The sequence below is a fragment of the Sesamum indicum genome, linkage group LG2 (genome assembly GCF_026168435.1).
Source record: "Sesamum indicum cultivar Baizhima isolate 11 linkage group LG2, ASM2616843v1, whole genome shotgun sequence".
Taxonomy (NCBI): domain Eukaryota; kingdom Viridiplantae; phylum Streptophyta; class Magnoliopsida; order Lamiales; family Pedaliaceae; genus Sesamum; species Sesamum indicum.
Window position 1 is genome coordinate 21,608,355 of NC_142658.1, and position 19,165 is coordinate 21,627,519.

At 37.2% G+C, this 19,165-nt stretch overlaps 4 protein-coding genes and 4 non-coding genes across 12 annotated transcripts; 3 read left to right on the forward strand and 5 right to left on the reverse strand.

Moving 5' to 3' along the window:
• The first annotated feature begins 67 nt into the window (after positions 1-67).
• TRNAT-CGU (transfer RNA threonine (anticodon CGU)) lies at positions 68-139 on the forward strand. The gene has a single exon. It is a non-coding gene; the product is annotated as a tRNA-Thr (tRNA).
• Positions 140-6,594: 6,455 nt separating this feature from the next.
• LOC105156488 (ninja-family protein AFP3) lies at positions 6,595-9,097 on the forward strand. Its single transcript, XM_011072633.3, has 2 exons — positions 6,595-7,647; positions 8,539-9,097. The coding sequence occupies exons 1-2, from the start codon at positions 7,053-7,055 to the stop codon at positions 8,925-8,927; spliced, it is 984 nt and encodes a 327-aa protein (XP_011070935.3). The 5' UTR covers positions 6,595-7,052; the 3' UTR covers positions 8,928-9,097.
• Positions 9,098-9,192: 95 nt separating this feature from the next.
• TRNAC-GCA (transfer RNA cysteine (anticodon GCA)) lies at positions 9,193-9,264 on the reverse strand. The gene has a single exon. It is a non-coding gene; the product is annotated as a tRNA-Cys (tRNA).
• Positions 9,265-9,521: 257 nt separating this feature from the next.
• On the reverse strand, positions 9,522-12,508 carry LOC105156490 (uncharacterized). Of its 4 annotated transcripts, none has more exons than XM_011072635.3 (5): positions 12,265-12,508; positions 11,923-12,034; positions 10,312-11,282; positions 9,924-10,181; positions 9,522-9,810 (listed from the first exon to the last, which is right to left on the reverse strand). In XM_011072635.3, the coding sequence occupies exons 3-5, from the start codon at positions 11,271-11,273 to the stop codon at positions 9,711-9,713; spliced, it is 1,320 nt and encodes a 439-aa protein (XP_011070937.1). In that variant the 5' UTR covers positions 11,274-11,282; positions 11,923-12,034; positions 12,265-12,508; the 3' UTR covers positions 9,522-9,710. The 4 variants fall into 4 exon arrangements, with proteins under 4 accessions (XP_011070937.1, XP_088733608.1, XP_088733607.1 ...); XM_088877482.1 differs by lacking the exon at positions 12,265-12,508 and adding an exon at positions 12,122-12,258 and having other exon boundaries at positions 9,924-10,061; XM_088877481.1 differs by lacking the exon at positions 12,265-12,508 and adding an exon at positions 12,122-12,258 and having other exon boundaries at positions 9,924-10,064.
• Positions 12,509-12,806: 298 nt separating this feature from the next.
• LOC105156489 (uncharacterized) lies at positions 12,807-14,413 on the reverse strand. Its single transcript, XM_011072634.3, has 3 exons — positions 13,376-14,413; positions 13,153-13,209; positions 12,807-12,950 (listed from the first exon to the last, which is right to left on the reverse strand). Exons 1-3 carry the CDS (start codon positions 14,235-14,237, stop codon positions 12,913-12,915), a joined length of 957 nt encoding a protein of 318 aa, XP_011070936.1. The 5' UTR covers positions 14,238-14,413; the 3' UTR covers positions 12,807-12,912.
• A 977-nt stretch (positions 14,414-15,390) lies between these two features.
• TRNAN-GUU (transfer RNA asparagine (anticodon GUU)) lies at positions 15,391-15,464 on the forward strand. Its single transcript has one exon. It is a non-coding gene; the product is annotated as a tRNA-Asn (tRNA).
• Positions 15,465-15,549: 85 nt separating this feature from the next.
• On the reverse strand, positions 15,550-18,890 carry LOC105156491 (ureide permease 1). Of its 2 annotated transcripts, none has more exons than XM_011072640.3 (8): positions 18,536-18,890; positions 17,848-18,143; positions 17,511-17,649; positions 17,189-17,363; positions 16,818-16,861; positions 16,611-16,705; positions 16,089-16,463; positions 15,550-15,877 (listed from the first exon to the last, which is right to left on the reverse strand). In XM_011072640.3, the coding sequence occupies exons 2-8, from the start codon at positions 18,082-18,084 to the stop codon at positions 15,725-15,727; spliced, it is 1,218 nt and encodes a 405-aa protein (XP_011070942.1). In that variant the 5' UTR covers positions 18,085-18,143; positions 18,536-18,890; the 3' UTR covers positions 15,550-15,724. The 2 variants fall into 2 exon arrangements, with proteins under 2 accessions (XP_011070942.1, XP_011070941.1); XM_011072639.3 differs by having other exon boundaries at positions 18,412-18,887.
• Positions 18,891-18,934: 44 nt separating this feature from the next.
• Positions 18,935-19,006, reverse strand: TRNAP-AGG (transfer RNA proline (anticodon AGG)). Its single transcript has one exon. It is a non-coding gene; the product is annotated as a tRNA-Pro (tRNA).
• Between the last annotated feature and the right edge of the window lie 159 nt (positions 19,007-19,165).

The window sequence follows — 19,165 nt, forward strand, 5'->3', positions numbered from 1 at the left end:
TTTGAAATATAACACCGCTGTTTTAGTGTACCGGTGATTAACGTCTTATGCATTCTTCAAAGCAAAGGCCTCCGTAGCATAGTGGTAGTGCGTTCGCTTCGTAAGCGAAAGGTCGCGAGTTCGATCCTCGCCGGGGGCTCTGTTACTTTAACACCATCAACGTTTTTTAGTTTTCAACAGAAAGGAATATCTGCAGTCGCCATATATGTAAGGACAAAAATCTAAATCTATTTTTTTGTATTATATAATCACATTTTCATTTAAAATATATTTGAAGTTTCTATAAATAAAATTAAATCTCCCTTTCAACTACTTACAAGATTTTAAATATAGTGCAAGTATATAACATTACAATACATTCATGTCAAAGTTACTAAGGCTTTATTCAAATCGAAAATTTTTAAAAAATAATTTCAAACTTTGTTGTTGTTCCACCTTCAGATGTTCCAGGGGAAGGCAAATCCCATTGAAAATGGAAAAATCGAGGAAGAAGTTGAGCTTGCGGCAGCAACAGCCTCTGACTTGATTGTTGCACCACCCTCAGATGTCAAAGGGGAAGTCTGCGAAACAGTTTACCCTGGGTCCTCAGACACCAAAGATCCCACAGAAAATGGAAATACTGATGAAGAAGTTGAGCTTGCAGCAGCCTCTGACTTGGTTATTGCACCCCCTTCAGATGATAAAGTAGTCGCCCACAAAACAAATTACTCTGGTTCCTCAGATGCCAAAGATCCAATTGAAAATGGAATTGCCAATGAAGAAGTTGATCTTAAGGTGGCGACAGCCCCTGACGCAGTTCTTGCACCATCCTCAGATGTTGAAAGCAATACCTGCAAAAATACCCCTGATTCCTTAGACGCCAAAGATCCAAATGATAATGGAAATGCTGACAGAAATGTTAATCCTGAGGCTGCAACAGCTTCTATTGACTCAGTTCTTGCACTGCCTTCAAATGTTAGTGGAGTTGCTCAGAGAACAGATCAGACTGATTCCTCAAGCTCAGAAGATCCAGTTGAAATTGGAAATGGAAGCATCAAGGAAGAAGTTGATACTTTGGCAATATCTCCTGCTTCTGCATCTTCCGTTGAGTCACCTCAGTCCTTGAACCGACTTTAAACATTGAAGTGGTTTCCCAGAAACTCTCCTATACTTCTGTGGTGAGTTATCTCGTGTTATCATTAACCATGCAAATTTCGTTATTTCTACAAATCTTTTTCTTAAAAGGTTTCTGCTTATCTACAGTTGGCAAAAGGGAGGGCTGCAACCTCTTCAAGAACTGCAAGAATTCCTTCATATTCCAAGAATATCGCGGTTGCTCCGCCACCAGCCAAAGTGTCAGCCCCTGGTAGTGCCGGTGCATCAAAAATATCAACTCCAAGCAATGTTGTATCCACAAGCAATGCCACGGCAAAGATAGCAATGAACAGCATTGGTACACCTAGTACCAGTTCCAGTCAAGAAGGTTGATTTCCTCTCTCTTATCCAACTTGTTCACAGAGCTACAGAAGTATTAGGCTACTGATCAATAACTTACTGTTATTTTATTTGATCCTCTTAGCAGGTAGGAGGAGCATATATATAGAAAGATTGCCATTTGATATAGATAGACAAGGTATTCTGGAGGTTGTTACGAAATTTGGGCCGGTAGGGAGAAGTCAGCAGAGTATCCAAATGAGAAGGCACAAGGTCTGCTTTGTGTTTGATTTGATTTAACATTCATGTTTCAGTTCCAACTCTTAAGTTTCTCATGCCACGTTCTTTGTCAGGACGGTTTCTGTTGCGGATTGGTGGAATTTGAATCTGCACACTCTGCAGGCTGTGCAGTAGAGGTATCTATATAACGTTGAATCTACATACCTCTCTCTCAAAGTTTGTAGTTAATGATTTACTTGTATCCCAGGCTAGTCGTGTTAATTTTGGCGAAAAGCAAGCCTACATCTCATACAAGAGATCTGCCGATCAAGGTAAGTTGATTAGCATATCTCCTGTTTGTTGCTGAGTACAAGTTAATTCATCCAAGACTTCTACATGGCATTCCATACTTTTATCAGCTAAGTTAATTCATCTATGCAGGTCACAACACTAGGCCAACATTGCCACTGACCGCCCCTTGGCAATATCGCAATTTCAAGGGACAGAGAGACGGTATAATTACTAACAAGGGGGCGTTTCAGAACAAAACCAAGCAATCGAACAACCAAGCTGATGAGTGTCCGAGTAATTAAGGACGAGTGATTGTGGGCTCAAGTAAAAATCTCAAAAGCTCGTGTATTTTTGAACTGTTTATGTTAAATTCATTTAAACCAAATATTATACTTGTTAAAAACATTTCGGACACTCTAACCTTTAATTTTTATACATTCTTGTCTTCCGGTACAAACTAAATTTAGCAATTTTACAATTCATTAGAAAGATGGGGTTAATATGAGAAAGGGTAAAGGGGTGTTATAATTTTCATAATAATAATATTAGTACCCTTTATGGGACATTTCCTACAATTCCCCGAATTTGTGTGTGTTTTCCCCAAATCGAAACCGAGGAGGCACTGAATTTTCTGGTGCACCCAACCCAACACGTTTAACACATTTACGCCGAAACCTCTCCTCTGACTGTCCTTTCAGTTATTTCGTGTCTACCACGTGGAAGCCGTTGTACTAATGCGCCCGAATCTTTTAAATCCTTATCTTCACCACTCACTCACCTCTCTTTTTCACCTTACCATCTTCCCTCACGCATCTTCTGCCCCCCTTCATCCTTTTCTTTTCTTCTTCTTCTTCTCTTTTTGTTTTTCAAATAGTTTGAAATTTACTATCCATCTAATTATTACGTACAAAGATAATATAATGATGTAAGAATAGCACTTGAATTCTTGAAAATAATAAAAACTTTTTCAAATTTTAATAACTTAAATAATTTTGAATTTACGTACGTTATGCTTAAATTGGGATTCAATTCATTAATGTACTTGATTTTTCACGATTGTCTAATTAATGATATTTTTTACTACTTTTTTCTCACTCTTGAGTTTCATCTTACTCGCACGTTTTTGATATATTTATCGAAATGTTATAATTAATATTTTTATTGATGAAAATCTATCTACATATAATTTTTTTTTTTGTGATATACTTTTGAAGATCCTGAAGAAAAAGAAGGTTCCATTGAAGATATAAATGAAGAAAAGAAAATGAAAAAGAGTAGAGGAGGAGTGTGTGGAGTGGCATGAATGAATTATAATAAAAATAAATTATAATTGTCTCTATTGAGATTTGGTATACTTACAAATATTTTTTTATTGTTTAAAAAATAATAATATCCATTTCATCATCTAAAAATTACATAATTACTTATTATTTGAATGGAGTATTTATAAATATTTAAACAATAAAATATATTTATAATTATATTAATTTTAAAAAAATTAATTATAATTTATCCTCAATAATAATAATGATTGGAATTTAGGACCACCTCGTCATCCACACCCACAGGCACAGGTGCAGAGTGACAGCTATGCCTATATTATTACTACTTACACACGAAGATTTTATAAGCTTTATCTCCCCAATCCTATAAATATTAGTCCAATTTTTCAAATAATACTCACACCCACCATGCGTCCCCACGCACACCACAAACAAAACTTACCACTTTTTATCACCCATCTCTCCCATCCAACCACCAGTTTTCAGTACTGACGTGGAGCCATATGTTACGAAGATCGTATCAAGACCTCTTCCTTTATAGTATATTTATAATTTTTAAATAAATTTTTTATTTTATTTTATTAATTTAACAGAAATATATAATCCAATCCCAATGCATCATAAATTTGATATGTATGGACTCATTATATATCTATAATTTACGTAATATGCAATTTAAAAAATCTATAAATAGCTTGCAACAGGTATAACTTTTGCAACCTTTATTAATGGAGGAAAGAAATCAAACTAAATAAAGTAAGAATGATATTTTAAAAAAGAAAGATTCAAGTCAGACTTATCAAATTCATAAAAAACAACGAGTCTATCAAAGGAACTTTCAAATAGGTGACTTAGTTGTCATTTGGAAATGAAATGAAAAGTAGGAAGACGCTCCAAGGAACCCATTAGTTCCCTAATTACGCCTAAAAATAATTGAAGGAACTTCTAGGAAGTTCCGTAAAAATAATCAAAGGACCTAAGAAGTTCCGTAAAAACAATAAAAGGAACTCCTACGAAGTTCCGTAGAAGACACTCGAAGAAACTCTTACGAAGTTCCTGTGCGACGCCTACAAACAATCAAAGGAATGTCTAAAAAGTTCCATAGATGACAGTCAAAGAAACTCCTACAAAGTTCCCCAACCACCCCTAAAAATAACCAAAGGAACTCATAAGAAGTTTCGTAAAAAACAATGAGGGGAACTCCTAAGAAGTTCTGTAAAGTTGGTCGAAAGAGCTCCCGATAAGCTCCCAAGCAAATACATGTTAGCATTGTATAAAGGACCCTTAAGAAGTCCCAAAAAAATAAACGACAAAAGAAAGACAACAAGAATAAATAAATAAGCATGAAGAGAATTTATTAAAAAATAACAACTATGTTATCTCGGTTACAAAATATAAACTAAATAAAGAAAGCTATGAGGTAAGTCAAGCACAGTAACCCCCAACGTCGACATGAGCACCCTCAATTGGTCACTCGTCCACAACTTCCACCTCGCCTTCTTCGGCTACATCCTCATCAGTCACAAGGGGGTTAAGGAATATGAAATCCTCTCCCGCAAAGCGACTGCACTCTCTGAGCTTAGAGCGATACTGCTTAATAGTTTGAGTATATTGGCTCTCGCCAATATAGCACTTTCAAACTCCTCAAGACTCAAGAATTTTTTACATCCATAAACGCAACAATGAAGCTGGGACGGGGGCTATGATGACTCTAACTCATCACTTTGGACATGGACATGACTAGAAATTATTTGAGACAAATCAGAGCCCACTAAAATTTGAGATAAATACGAAATAAATATTTAATATATTTAAAATATATGATATTTCTAAAAAATAAGATTTTTTATTGTCAATTAAAAAATTCAATTATAATCTTGAAGACAAAATTTCATAAATGCAAATAAATATCTAATATATTTAAAATAGGTGATGTTTCTAACACTTGATGTTTTATTGATAATTTAAAATTTTAATTATAATATTCAAGATAAGATTTTGGATAAATACAAAGTAAATAATATTTTTAACTAATAATTTTTTTATGATTAAAAAAATCAATTATAATCCTGGAGATAAATTTTTGAATAAATACAAAATAAATATTTAATATATTTAAGTAGATGATATTTCTAACTAATAATTTTTTTATTTTTAATTAAAAAATTCAAAAACACCAAAAATTGATATTTGGTCAAAATTGAATTAAATTGGTCAAACTTAGTTCTGCTATATGTATATATATATATATATATATTAAAACATGTCTACTTATAGTGTGAGGCAAATTTTTTTTTATTATGATATAATATTGAATTAAACTTAAATAAATTATTCGATTTTGTTTATTTTATGTATGTTTATTGTATCACTTTTCTTGTCTATACAACAAATAAATGATATTTAAATTTTTGCTTTTCACTGCTTCAATATTTAAACACCTCTTGAATTATTAATTTTTGTAGCAGCCGGACAGAATTTGCGGCTTTACATCGCATCACACGTGGCTGCGGCGAGATGGATACACGTTTCCTTCCAGAAAAATAAAGGGGAGTAGTAGAAACACGCTTTCTTCTGCGTCCGCCGCTTTCCACGCCAGCGTGCTCCGCGTAGCGCTTTCTCGCTCTTATTCAGCTGGGTAGTGATATGCTGCACTCGAGCTCATTACAAATTATTTATGGCTTTTCTTCATCAAATAAATAGCAGAGGTGTTGCAGGGACGAATTCATTTTATCCCCTTTAACTATATGAATGTAACAATTCGGCCCTTGAACTATGGAAATTTGCATTTTACTCTCCTCTCAAACTAAAAGTATAATTATTTCTGCTCAATATTAGCTTATTTGCATTTCTTGACATATTTTGTTTTAATTTTTTTTAAAACACTTTTATCAATAGTATATATTAGTTTAGTTTTAAATAAAAATTTAATAAAAAATATTTTTATAATAAAAATAAATAATTTTTTACCTAAATTTTGAATAAAAATGATATATATACATTCATGCTACTCGAATATAAATACATATATATAATTGATATTTTCTTTGTTAATGTAATAATTTTTTTTTAATTGTATAATTTATAATGTCTTGAATATAATAATGCAATCTAATAATTTTGAGAAGCAAAGGGGTGGGGTGGTGTGGGTGTGAGATTAGATGAGGTTAATCGCAGCGTAAAATTATCCAAAAACACATGTTGCAAAAAACAGTACCCAAAAGGGACAATACAGAAAGACCCACGTGTCGCTCTACTCCCTCTCTTACTTCGCCACTTGTCCGGTCTCAGTACTGTCCCTGGCCCCACCAATCCCTACCAACCTAGGTCATTTTCGTCATTCTATTCCTTCCCTCTCCCGAAGCTCTTTCTAGTGTTTCACACTTCACACTTCACACTTCACACACAAAACATAAGCAGTAAGCAAACATCTCTCACTTCCTATGCAACGTCTCTCTCTCTCTCTCTTCCTATTTCTTTTTCTCGCGCATTTTATATTGAATTTCTGGGTATTTTAAACACAGCCCACTTTTCACTTTTTCATTATCATTGTGGATTTATTGATTCTAGTATTTGACAGCTTCTTGCTCTTGTTTTTCTGAAATGAGGAAGAAGGTTATCGGTTGAAGTTTGTTCGTTGGCACTCAGGATCTTGCTGCTTAAATTTTGCTGAAAAAGTTGAATCTTGGACCTTCTCAAGTTAATATGCAGTTAAAGATCCGGTTTTTACATCTGGGCTATTGTGATAAAGATCATGGTGTGCTTAAACATGCAAGTATATAGCCATCATGTAGTTGAAATAGAAGCTGCTATAGTTTTCTGGGAGCAGGGTTCTCTGTTGGTCCTATGGGGAACAGTGATGATAGTAAAAAGCTTACTACAACTTCAGAAATGGAGAATCTTTCTTTGGGCATTTCAACAAACAGGTTTTCAAGAGACTTGTTGCAGCGGTTTATGGGTGGTGGTAGCCAACATGAGAAAGCCAAAGAGGATGATGAGGGGATTGAGTTGAATCTTGGGTTGTCATTGGGTGGAAGAGTCGGTGTGGAGAAGAATTCAATGAATTTGGTGCGGTCTTCTTCTGTAGCAAGTTGTTTACCTCTGGTGAGGGATGATAATGATGCGGTGGCCCCGTCCACTGCGGCGTATGCAGGCCTTGTTAGGACTTCTTCGCTGCCGGTGGAGACTGAGGAGGAGTGGAGAAAGAGGAAGAAGTTGCAGACCTTGAGAAGAATGGAGGCTAAGAGGAGGAGATCAGAAAAGCAGAGGAATTTAAAGGGTGATAAGGAAGTAGGTGAAAGTGGTAGCCGTGGAAAGTTGAGCTTGGAGGAGTTTAGTTCTAAAGGAAAGGGAAGTTATGTGGGAAAAGGCTTAGGATCAATTGAATCGAAAAGGGGAAGTTCTTTGCTTGCCTCGGATTTGGAGAGTAAGACTTCAGAAGGTATTTCTAATTCTTGAAAATTTGACTGGTTAATGAGCAGTGCTTGCTAAATATGATGTATCTGGATAATTTTCAATGATGTTGCATTGATCAGGATATAGTACAAAGATTCTATTTTGATCGCGTTATCTACGGCTTTCTCTATTATTGTAAAGATCACGCTGCTGATTCTTTTGGAAAACAATCAGAAGGGAAAAGCTACTAAGATAGGTTGTGTGAAAGAAAGGCACCTTGGTGCTTTCTTGATTCATTTCATTGAATTCTTTGAGACGAGTCCTAAGCATCTCGCATGGACTATTTCCTCAGATTTTTTAGTAAATATACATCTGTATCATGTTGTTTAAGGAACGTTAGAGGTATTTAGTTTGTGGGATGAGCTTAATTTAATGAATGGCTGTTAACGGTCAGGCAGCACAGAACTAATTGATTTGTTCTGGATTCGTTTATAGAATCAATTGTCAATCAGGATTTATCTGCCCATCTCTGCAATGAATTTTCGTATGAAGTATCAAATGAATTAGAGACACAGATCAAAGTGTTTAGTTTGTTCCTTCACTATTTTGACCCCCTAAGCCCTAATTTAAGATTCCAGGATTTGGGAGCTGAATCATGTTATAATCATCTTTCGTCACTAGTCATCCTTTAGCTCATCTCTCTATGTTGATAGGTTCTTTCTCTACCTGTGAGTAAGCGTATCTAATATTGTTGAGGTATCTAGCAGAAAGAAGGAAATATCTTGAACACGACTGGAGACGTGTTGAAACACCAGTTCCAAAGATCGTCAGTGGAGATATCTACCTCATCTGCTGCCAAATAATGTCAATGATATAAAATTCACTTTATTTTGATTAAATGGTGTTTATTCTGAGATTCTGCTGCAATCTGTCTCAGGATCCAGTGGTGAGTCTTTGCAAGAAGGAAGCAATCATGACATCCCCTCTTCAGGGTCCAACAGAAGAGAAAGCACTAGTCAAGCAAAAGGATCTGAGACGGAGAACCCATCTAAGCGTGCCGACTCCTCAAGAACTCAAGGGAGGGAAATCCCAACAAATTCAATGGACGATATGCCTTGTGTTTTCACAGTAGGAGATGGACCCAATGGCAGAAGGGTGGACGGAATACTGTACAGATATGGTAAAAGAGAAGAAGTTAGAATAATGTGCATATGCCATGGCAGCTTCCATTCACCAGCAGAGTTCATCAAGCACGCTGGAGGGACGGACGTTGATCACCCGCTCAAGCATATAGTAATAAACCGGAACTCGCCTTCTCTTTTGTAATGGTGGTGTTTGCATGTCAAATTAGGGGTAGATTCTTGCCAAAATTTGTAAAGAAGAGTGGCTTTTCTATTTTTTGGAAAGGATCCTTTGTGACTAACTAATGTGCTAAACTCATGTATTCATGGGTTATTACATTAAAAGTTTGGATGATCACTGCTGATTCTGGTTAAGCAATGGGATGTCTAATGTGTTCGCTTCCAAAGTTGAACCATTTCCAAACAGGGTTTAAAAGGAAGAGAATAAAAAGATCGAAAAACAAAACATGAGGGCCCTACCGGGATCGAACCGGTGACCTCTTGATCTGCAGTCAAATGCTCTACCACTGAGCTAAGGACCCTCTTGTCGCTTAAACGAGTTACATATTTATATTATCCTCAAATGTTTTGTGACTGCTTCTATTTGCTGAATGTTGTCCGTTTGGCCCTTGAAAATAACAACTGATTTTCTTGTATGTAACTGCAATTATTTCCATTTGGGGCTTGTGATGTTGCATTACAGTTACACTTTAAAGATTTTCTTTTTTTCTCATCTTTATGAGTATGTGTTGTGGTGGGAGAAGTCCTCATCGTTCTCTACGGTGATCAGGTAGCCAAGTTATCACCAAAAATATAACTAGAAAAGGTTTTAACCTATGCTACCCGTACGATCGTAAGTTACACAAGAAATACGTATATGTATATGATATAGCCTATTTTAGCAATAGGGACAACAACTTTGATTCCCTAGACATGCGAAGGTAAGTGTAGATGCCCTCTTCGACAGTTCTTATAGTTAGTTGCTCTCTCAAGCCACTGTTTGGACTTGACTCCTGGCAGGACATAACGGAGCGTCCATGCTGTAGATTGGAGCCGTAACATTCTTGCTAGGTTCGACCGTTGCACCCCTGCACCAAATTACTGCTATCAGTACAAAGTAGATAGTAATGATGTACTTTTACATGACACCAGCTTTTCTATTACCAGAAATGAGACTGAAAGGAGCAAAAGAGAAGCATACGTGTAAAAAGGTTCACAATTATCACAGTGCGGTCTTGGTCTCCAACAGTAGCAGCAAGCACAGCTACAACACAAACTTGGGCACATACAGCATTCGCAGCAGGTTGACCAGGTTGGGCACTTAAGGTGACAGTAAGACCTGCTGCAACAGCAGCAAAACCACTTAAAGGAGCAACATGACCATTTACAACAGCAGCTAGGCCACTTACAACAGCAACAGTACAAACAATGACAAAATGGACAAGCCCTCTTTTCCTTTCTGCAACATAAGATCGCATATTCCGCAACATAAGATGGCATATTCCGCACGTAAGTCATACTACAAACGAGTAAAGCATGTGATAAAGACTACTAACTGATTTAGTTGATTAAGACATAATGATACTTACATCGGATTAGCAGAAGATTGATTGCTAATTTTACTGGACTCGTCTACATTTGTATCACTTTGTGCATTAACGCAAGCCTCAGGAACATCACTACTTGGTTTATCTATGACTCCTTTTACTCCAGGCTTCATATGTTCACTTATATTCTTTGATGTGTCTGTCTTTTCATTAGGTTCTACTCCTTCAGCAGCAGGTAATGTTTCTTTGAAACTTGTTGACCCAACTGTCTTATTGAGATCAGCAAACTTGACTTTTCTACAGTTATGCGATTCCCCCGACCTGTGAAGCTCTCGAGATAGAGGCATTTCCCTGGACTTGAAAAGTTCTCCTCTTTTGGGTAGTTCTCCCGTTCTGTACATGTCTGTACTCATCCTTAATGCATCCCTAGAGAAACTAAGGTTCCCAATGGATATACTGAACAATGACTCATTGGACTCAGTACTCCAATTCAACGATGGTTGTCTATTGAAAATGGAAGCAGGAATCTTGTGAGGGTCAAAACTTCCAGGCCTTTCCATCATTTGGACTGGAGGAGATTGAGTTGGCAATATGTGTGGCTGAAAAGATTCATGGGTGACATCTGAGAAGTTGGATTCTTGAGAGTCTCTGGCAGACTCTTCCAACCCATGCCAGCCCTTGATTGAAACATCAGTTTTGCCACTTTCATACAATTGTTTGGTGACCTCATTAGGCTTGGGAATGTCAATTGATACTCTGGACTTGGGAAGTTCTTTAGGATTCACTGGGAAGAAATCAGCAGAGGACGAATTGGATGATGACGAAGACACGATATCTGAAGACTCTGAAATCTTGGATGAGCTACGTTCAATTTCCTCTAGCTTAGTCTCTGAACCACTATCACTTTCAGATATGGAAGGTGAATTCAATGTTTTGAATGTCTCACCCCAATCATTTGACACATTACCATTTGTCTTTGACTGCTTCCTGTTCTCACCGTCCATACTCCATAACTGTAATAAAGACAGTAAATAGATATTAAATTTGATATACTGATAACATGATCATCACTCGGGTGTGGTTTAAGTTCAAATCAATATTTGCTAAACAATAGAATCAAGAACAACAATTTGATTGGAAGAACAGAAAGTATTAAGAAAACTCAAGGATGGTCAATTGATGGTAGACTTCTAAAATAAAGGCAAAAAGCATCATCTTTCTACAACATGGAGAAGTTCTTAACAACGGTTCACTAAATTATGACCATGCTTAAACTGGAATGTAGCAGCAGACTGAGCACTTGTCGCGTGCTCCCTGCAAACGAAGGAATTCTCTTTGACAAACTGTTTGACACAAATCAAACTTATCCTTAATACATTCTTGGGTCCTGCACAAATAAATAAGTTTCAAAATTATCAATGCTCAACCTCCTGTTTACTTTCTTTCCTGAAAAGATCCTCACAAGGATTTTTCCTCATGCATGCATTTTCTTTCTTGCAAAATTCACATTAACACAATTCCACGTAGAAACCCACTGATCTCTCTGCAGCTGCTGTTGGAATGAGCATTTCAATAAACAGTTCGTCATCGTGGAGATGAAATTATTTGATGCATTAGCAGGTAAGTGCAGAGAAATCGTAGGGATCAACCAACCTTAAACAATATCCCAAGTTCAATGCCACCAATGCCAACTACCCTCTATATAAAGTCTTGCCGGGCACCACCGGCAATCATCTGCTACGTTTCCTTTGTTCAGACACAATATCTGCATATCAAACAAAGTACAACCTTAGGGGGGGAAGGAATAATAGAAATTGGTTTATAAAGAAAATTCAAATGTAACAGCATATACCAATAAGATCAAGAGCCCAAATCATAGAAAAGCAAGAGTTAAGAGAAAAGAGATGAATTCTTATGAAACCAGATGATGCCTCCATCAAATCAGTGATACTTCTTATTAAACCATGCGTTCTTTCATTTTTCCTCGATTTTTACCTTATGCTCAAACGAGCTTCTTTGTGAAAAAAGATTGCATGGGAACTTATGAATCGTGGGGAAAATCCCAGAATCGATTTAGGGATTTTGGGGAATATGAATTTGGGCGTGGATCCATGGGACGTAAATGGAAGGGAAAGCGAGGCTTCCGGAATGTGAATTTCAAGAATTCTTGATACCAACCGAATTTCGGCTTCTTTGGCGCCACCGTTTTCAGTTATACCATGCGCCACGCACGTGCGCGGGTACTTTTTTTATTTTTGTGCACGGGTACGCTTAAACCATTGATGATTCAATTTATGGTAAATTATAATTAACTTATTTGAAATTTGTCATAATTATAAATATTGCTCTAATTTGAAAAGTTGTGAAAATTTTTGAAGTTCAACAAATCTCAAATTAACAACTTTATTTTTACTGTAGTACATACCAAGGGCGTTAAGGATGGGCTGCCGCATATATTACTATGACAAATACATAGGCAATGATAGATATATATAGTTAACTTTGAAACACTGAGGTAAATTTCCACTCAATCTGGATGTAAAAAACACAACTGCTTCTCATTAAAAGCATCGATCCCTCCCAAGAATTTGACAAGTTTCGAATGTTCTCCAACTCAGGACAGAAATCAGCTAAAGTGCTTGTCTAAAAGAAAGCAATAATCATCCATGAAAGCAAGAACCCTGAAATGTTAAAGAAAGAACACTGTAAATCATGGTTGATAGTTACTGTGTAAGAAATTACAAGGTAGAGAAAGTAATGGTAATTTTGAGGAGTTTCTGGAAAGTGATTAAGCAGGCATATGTGAAAGCATCCCATGGAAAAAGACTGTTCAGTGAAGATGAGGTGCTGAACATAAAGTCAAAAAGGTATTGCCTTTTTTACCTCCAATTGTCAATGGTGTTTGAATTTTGTGTCTGCTTGTCCCACTCCAACCATATCCTGATCACATCAAGAATATGTAATCTTAATATTGCTCCAATCTCTATAACACTACATCATAAACATATTGCAAATTCTTGTTTTAAGTAATAGAATTCAGGAGTGTTGGGCGTAATTATCCGACTATTCTTATACCAAATTGAGCAACAGTATAAGAGCAACTAACCTCTTCCATAGCAATTGATGGTGGAGTTGACACCGTTACGACATTTACAAGCAAACGACTCATCCGAACCAGAGAACCCACAGAATCCTCCACTATCCTCGCAATTCTTGCACGAATTACTGTAATACGAGTCGTTGTATTGCAATGAAATCCCATATTGCCATTTCATCGGATCCCCTTCATTCCCTCCAAATCCATATATTGCCGAGTACGATGAACACTGAAGCTTAGGAAGATCCAAACCATACCCTGAACTAAGTGACGTTGCCGGATCATAGACACAGCACGTAGATATTGGTGCATTTGGTTCCAGTCCAATACCTGTCACCCCTTTGCAAGAATACAAACCCCTACACACATTCAAACCAGAACCTGTATCACAAAAATCAGCATTACGATCAAAAACCGGAGACGTGGTGGAACATCCCACCAACACAAATATATTATTTGGCATTATACTAAACGGGCTGGCACGATCCAATGTAAAGCTTCCAGAGTTCTGCATTGACGAACAAGTAGACATAAGGGGATCGGCAATGACAAGAGTGTTGCTTGCATAGTCTATCGAAGATATCGTGTAACTGCCAGTGCCGGTGGAGAACTGGAGAATCCCAGAACTACAATTTATGTACCGAGAAAAATCAGGATGCCCACAACCAAAACCAGAACCAAATGGAAAGCTTATGGGGATGCTGCCACATTTATCATGACATGTACCATTGAGGGGGATGATACTTGGAATAGCCAGAAGTGGGTAAATCAAGAAGAGTGTGATCAAATTGTGAGTGAGTAACCAATGCCATGATCTCATGTGAAGTAACATGGATAATGGGCAGGGAGAGTTGATATCACTTTGCATCATATCTTCAAGACTAATTAATACACTAGAGGTGGACAGGTAATTTCAAAAGGAGAAGAGAACTTTTGTGGAGAAAGATGATTGTTTTTCATGTCCTAAAAAGCAGAGCCTGGAGAATATGGGATCCAGCCAAGAGTATGTTGCGTATTCTTCTAAAACCACAGTATCTAAGGTCAATTAGAAATGATGGTAAAACAGAGCATGAACATCTGTCATGACTCTTGAGTCTTTTGCTTTCTTCAGTAACTTCACATCATACGGACACCAATTGTACTTTCCTTTATACATGAAATGACCACTCACTAATTAAGATTGATTTTAGTTGAACTTGAATCAATTAACAATGTATAATTCAAAAAAAGTGATTAACGTAAGTATATTATAATTGCTATACGTTGTACTCGATCAAACCTGATTTTGATAAGAATTTTTCACATGACAACATATCTAGAAATCTTTGAAAGGGATTTTAGCTGTAAATGCAGAAATTAAGTCCACAGATTAAAAAAATATATATACCTTTTAAGTCATCTAATTCAATAACCTTCTAATCAGCATACAAATACGCCAACTATTCCTAAAAATAGTTTCGGGGTAACGCCCAAAATTGAGGATTCTTCCAAACTGCCGCCAAACGCAGCATTAAAAGAAGTAAAATCAGGCTTCTTGAATCCACCTTCTCTGGAAGAGCGACTCGAAAAATTCACATGCGAAACAACGAAAAAATAAGCAAATGCTCCCATTTTTCGGGTGATATCAACAAGAACACCGGCCCACACTAAAAGGGGCATGAAAAAGGGGTTCTTATATACTATTTTACCCATGCAAACACAGGGTAATTGTGCTGGCGAACCAAGGAGACTGCAATTCTAATATTCCGTTAAACAGAGTGTCCAATGCAAAAACCAGTGATGGATATGCACTTTTGAGGTAGTGAGTGGCAAGCAAGTAGACATTTACGAGTTGTTGACATGACATGGAAAATGAAGTGCTGTTAGGTGAAAGTATTGAATGATTTCCATTCCATTCCTCAGCAGTTTTACAATTGAAATGGGAATGTTGAAGGACTGTTCCAAGGTTTGATTTTTGAGTTGGAGGTTTGTTTGTTGGGAATTATTTTTTAGGTTTATTCCATTGTTAACAGTAAACAACAACAGCTGGAATAGCTCAGTTGGTTAGAGCGTGTGGCTGTTAACCACAAGGTCGGAGGTTCAAGCCCTCCTTCTAGCGAATGTGTTAGTTTAATTTTATTTCAAAACTTGGTACTGTATTTGAGGGCCAATATATAAATCTTGTTCTGATTTGAAAACAAAGAAAAGCAAGAACTATTTTATTTTTATTACATACTCAGAGTAGTTCGTTTGCTTCCCTTTCTTGTTAATTTGTTTGTTTATAGTCAAGTACATGACGTGAACGACTCCGAAAAGCTATATATCCTGATGATCTTTACTAACAACACAGACAACAGACCTGGAAATTGGAAACTATATCTACTTTCTGTGACCTGATGAAGCCATAAGCACGCTAACTGCAACAATAAACATCGACAGCATGCCAACGAGCAGCACATACGTTCTTCTTGACAATCTTCTATACTCGCCAAACAGAAGCACGCCCCAAAATGTGCTCACAAGTGGAAGTGCCTACAGTTATGCAACAACGAAAACAGTTGCAAAATCATGCTTCCTTCGATGATTGCAGTGCAAGTAGAGTTATGGGATAGAATTGTGAGCATATTCATGCATCTGCTGATGATTGACTAAGATTTAGTTCTTGTGTCAGTTTAGTTATACCGATATTTAAAAGGCTAATTTAGCAGACTTAGTGTCTATATATTTGCATAACGGAACTGACCTGAACAGCATCAGCTGCAGCATATCCAGCAGCTTGACCTCCCATAAACTGAAGACCGTTTCCGAACCCACACAAAAGTCCGGCCAAGAAGGCCCAACGTCTGCCGTTCCAGTCTGATACATAAGCCTTGAGCGAAGACTTAGGCAAATTCAACACCGGGCGGTACAAGAAGCTGATGTTTAGAATAATTGCTATCAGAAAGCAGGAAACCGAGAAGTAGAAAAATGCAGCGTATACACTTAGGTGGGCAACGCCGTCTTTCAACTTGTGCCACTGGTCGTTGGTGGCCACGTTGAAAGCTGGGGAAAAGAGAGAAAAACAAACTCCAGCAAAGAAAGTTATGGCCAAACCAATGAAAGTTCCCTTCCCAAGTACCTGCAAGCAGAGCCATCAGAAACATGTAAATTTTCTCTGAAAAAATTGATTTATGACAAAGCCCTCAAAATATTTGTCGGTCATTAATCTTAAAATGCACGGATGATAATTAGGATGACTACTACTGTAGTGAAAGAGGTCAACAACCTTTATTGCCCTTTTATTCTCAAGCTTTATCAGAAAATCTGCAGTCCCAAATTTTGCCTTCTCCTTTGTAGCAGTTCCGTTCTCGAGATTTTCAGCTATAGATGTGTACGTTCAATGCTCCAAGAGGTTAAAAGGAACAAGTAAAAGCAGCTGATCTACTAATATTGATCATAAAATTGCAAGTACTGCATTGTCATATCCTCTTACCCTTGTTTGCATAGGTTTCCTCGGAGACAGATTCATCTTTTATCCTGTCCAGATTTAGTTATATTTCACATCAACTTAGCATAAATCATCATGGGTCTCAAACTTAAATAAACGGAGGGACTAATGGAACCCTTGTATGCTTTTTAGTCTAAACGCGTCTGCCTGATTTTGTTTGTTACCGAGCTATATTTAAATCCTTATAGAAGTACAGATTCCAGGGGTTGTCAGCTCATATAATCTCACTGAGCTGATATCACGGCACACACACACACACACACACATATATACGGTAAGCTCTTATTTTAACACCATGACTTGTAAGTATTGGTAATGTGAAAAAAAAAAAATTAACTCTATACTAATGCACATACACTGATCCGTCTTCATAATCATTGGAGAAACTAGTGAGCTTAGCTTTATTATCTGCTGCATTGGACGAATGAACAGCAGAGCCAAAACAAACGGCAATCAAGAAGCATCCAACACCAGGAAAAAGAATCTCAGCTTTGTTGATTTTATCGTCTAAGAAGTAATTTAAAGTTGTGCCTGGATAAGTAGAACACAGCATATGTAACTACAAAGTCTCATCAGAGACCTCAAGCCAATGAATCACAAAAACGCACGTGTGTGTCTGTGTGTGTTTCGTTCTGCATCAATGCAAACAAGCCATATATGAAATATAAAGTACTGTACCTATGACAACTGTTATGCTTGAAGTAATCACCTCAGTAACAGACAGACCAACAAAGGCCCAAGCATATTGTGTTGCCAGGTTACCAAGGCTGAGAGCAATCCCACCGGTCATTGCAAACAATACGCTCGGCCAGTTATCCTGCATTAAATTGTCGAATAGCTGATTCAAATTTCACTCCTTGCCTAAATATTAATCTATATTACTGAGATTCTCTCCTGCATTTGCTGATAGATATTTAAACCAAATAGCATTTCAATCAATTTCCTGCAAACTTTCACAGAATATCAATTGTGCTCAACTAAACAATTTTTTGACAATCACAAGGAATGGCCTCACCTGAGTTAGCTGATTTATGAAATTTGGCTTATCGATACTGCTCGTTCCAATTTCACCGAATGTGAATGCGATAATTAAAGCAGCCAAGAGATTAGTGATTGTATAATCAAGATAAGTGTGCTGAGGGAGACGACCACGCCTCTCTAAGAGAGTCAGAATCGCAGGCCATGTGCCCAACAATAACAATGACAGGAGCATACATGCTATAGCTCCTCCTTTACTCTCCACCACATACATTTCCAATCCACTAAAGCAAACTTATTCTTTCAGATGGATAAGATATCAATCAAACAATCCTATAAAAAAGAATCGGACAAGTCTGTCAAATATAGGACTTCAAATCAATAAGAGAACTTTTTATAATTACAAGAAACTGGGAAGAAGTGCAAGAAAATGAAAGGAAAAAAGTTGCAGATAAAATCTGCTAGTTGGCTCTAACACTAGATGAAGTCAAGACATCAAAGCCCATCAACAGAAAAACATCTTAAATTTCAGAGAATGAAGAAAATATGTTTTCTTGTTTCAATTCCTTAGTATAAAACAACAAGTCTAAGACAAACAAACCAGAAAGCTCCTTAGTCTTTAGCATTTGCCGCTGAAAGATGATGTAAAAATCCGTTCTTGAAAAGACCCCCATGCACAAACTCCACCACCCCACTTCACATTTACAATCAAGGACTAATATTACCTCATTTCAAAGGGGTTGCTGATGAGGGAAATCTCTTGCAGATTCTTGGAAGGTGACGGTTAAGGTTGTTTGTTTCCCATAATAATAAGTTATGGGCATTTCTATCCGAACAGTTGAAGTCAAAATTGTGGAGTCAAACATGATGATGTTACTGGGTTGATAAACAAGAGCCGAAATCAAAGACCCTGTTATTGTCGTTATTTGTGTGAATCATGACATGACAGCATCCATCCCACAATATCACCTTCCTGCTATTGTGTAAACAAAAAACACAAAGCCATGACCATAAAACCATTCACTGAAAGCCCACACATGGAACTGGAAGCATACGGACAACCAACCCAAGTAGAGTTATACATAGTCGCGGGCAAATACATACGTACAGTCCAAAACTGAAAAGGGGCATTCCGAGAATTGAACTCGGGACCTCTCGCACCCTAAGCGAGAATCATACCACTAGACCAAATGCCCTCTTACCCTGCCACACTTGTTTTTGTTTTTACACGCCCTCTTTTTTTACCGCGAACTTTGTCTCTACCACCATCCATCACTTTCACACTCACAGTCAACACACTCTCCTCATCAATTCCAGCCCATTTTCATAAAAAATGATTATTAACATTTATGGGA

Bases quoted from the DNA above. Each gene is read 5' to 3' on its own strand.
- LOC105156488 (XM_011072633.3), top strand. From the start codon at position 7,053: ATGGGGAACAGTGATGATAGTAAAAAGCTTACTACAACTTCAGAAATG. The intron at 7,648-8,538 runs GTATTTCTAATT...AATCTGTCTCAG, and splicing joins GGAGAGTAAGACTTCAGAAG to GATCCAGTGGTGAGTCTTTG.
- LOC105156491 (XM_011072640.3), bottom strand. From the start codon at position 18,084: ATGTATGTGGTGGAGAGTAAAGGAGGAGCTATAGCATGTATGCTCCTG. The intron at 16,706-16,817 runs GTAAGAGGATAT...ACACATCTATAG, and splicing joins GGAAACCTATGCAAACAAGG to CTGAAAATCTCGAGAACGGA. The intron at 16,464-16,610 runs GTTGTTGACCTC...CTCTGCTTGCAG, and splicing joins AGAATAAAAGGGCAATAAAG to GTACTTGGGAAGGGAACTTT.
- LOC105156489 (XM_011072634.3), bottom strand. From the start codon at position 14,237: ATGATGCAAAGTGATATCAACTCTCCCTGCCCATTATCCATGTTACTT. The intron at 13,210-13,375 runs GTTAGTTGCTCT...TGATGTGATCAG, and splicing joins CATCAATTGCTATGGAAGAG to GATATGGTTGGAGTGGGACA. The intron at 12,951-13,152 runs GTAAAAAAGGCA...TTAACATTTCAG, and splicing joins AACACCATTGACAATTGGAG to GGTTCTTGCTTTCATGGATG.
- LOC105156490 (XM_011072635.3), bottom strand. From the start codon at position 11,273: ATGGACGGTGAGAACAGGAAGCAGTCAAAGACAAATGGTAATGTGTCA. The intron at 10,182-10,311 runs GTAAGTATCATT...CTTATGTTGCAG, and splicing joins CAATCTTCTGCTAATCCGAT to AAAGGAAAAGAGGGCTTGTC. The intron at 9,811-9,923 runs GTATGCTTCTCT...AATTTGGTGCAG, and splicing joins AATTGTGAACCTTTTTACAC to GGGTGCAACGGTCGAACCTA.